At 59.2% G+C, this 1,112-nt stretch overlaps 1 protein-coding gene across 1 annotated transcript in view; it reads right to left on the minus strand.

Annotated features, from left to right (window-relative positions):
• LOC104082828 overlaps positions 1 to 324 on the minus strand; it is a gene marked incomplete at its 5' end in the record, with an annotated part of 2,531 nt that extends 2,207 nt beyond the window's left edge. Inside the window, one exon of the mRNA XM_009586081.1 lies at positions 211 to 324. Coding sequence (XP_009584376.1) covers positions 211 to 324 — 114 coding nt within the window. The remainder of the gene's footprint in view (positions 1 to 210) is intronic.
• Positions 325 to 1,112: the final 788 nt, after the last annotated feature.

Below are 1,112 nucleotides of genomic sequence, written 5' to 3' on the forward strand. Positions count from 1 at the left end.
GGGAAGGGCTGCAGGGCCAAAGGGAAATGGGGGAGACGCCTCAGAACAGGCAGGGAGGAGGGGAGGGATTTGGACAGGAGGGCAGGTGGGAACCCCAGAGACGCGCTGGTCACAGCTCCAGGGAAGAGGAGCTTGGGGCGGCCTTTGGAACGTGCCACCGCTCCCTGTCGAGGTAGGTGGTCCTGCGGGGGTTGGACTGTTCCTGCTCACCTGGAGGAGGGCTGTCGGGTCCATCCCACCTCACTGGGCTCTGCGGCGTGCACACCCATGGCTCTTCCCCGCGCTCCACCCGGTATAAAATGTCAGGTTTGGGGCCTGGGTAACCTGGAGGGTGGAGCAGAGAGTGTTGTTCTGTAGGAATAAATTGTTAACACGAGAAAATAAAGGTCTTCTCTAGGACACCCCAAGCTGCACTTCACCGTGACCAGCAGAGCCCAAGCGGAAAAAACACCGAAATACGGAAAAAAGCAAGAGAGACATCGGAGCTGCTGCCAGAGATTAATTTATTCACAAGGACAAGGGCAGAGCCCCGATGGGAGGACAGGAACCAACTCCCAGCTCCGCTGACAGGCTTTCCCAGCGAGGGATTATCTGCTGCTCATCCTAGGAGCAGCTCCCGGCTGTGGGACGTCCTCCCAAGTGCCCGGCTCAGATCCTTGATGCTGGTGATCAGAGATCTCCGTCCTGTCCTGGTTCTGAAGGGACCTTGCTGGTTCAGGGAACTCTGCTGTCCTCCCCTGCACCTTGCCTGGCATGTGCTACTCCCGCCCCGCTGCAGCTTGAGCACCCAGGGGAGGGGACAGAGCCGTTGGCCCATGGCCGGACCCCCCCACCAGGTCCCTGCCTGACCTCAGAGCAGGCAGCTCACCCGTGGTTACATTTTCAGAGGCGGCCATCAGCTCAGAGAGACCCAAATCCTGCGTTTGGGTCTCCCAAAGTGACTGCAGGACACCAGGACTGCAGGTCCTCAGAGCAGTTATCCCAACCCTGCAGTTCAAAACATGCTGATCAGCCCCTTAAAGTGCTGGAAGCAGCACAGTTCCGATGGATTCAAACATAACGGAAGCCCCCCCACCCCTGCTGTGCCCCCCCGGCGTTAAACCTGCAGGTTT

This window comes from Fulmarus glacialis, unplaced genomic scaffold (genome assembly GCF_000690835.1).
Source record: "Fulmarus glacialis isolate BGI_N327 unplaced genomic scaffold, ASM69083v1 scaffold25399, whole genome shotgun sequence".
NCBI classification, from domain to species: Eukaryota; Metazoa; Chordata; class Aves; order Procellariiformes; family Procellariidae; genus Fulmarus; species Fulmarus glacialis.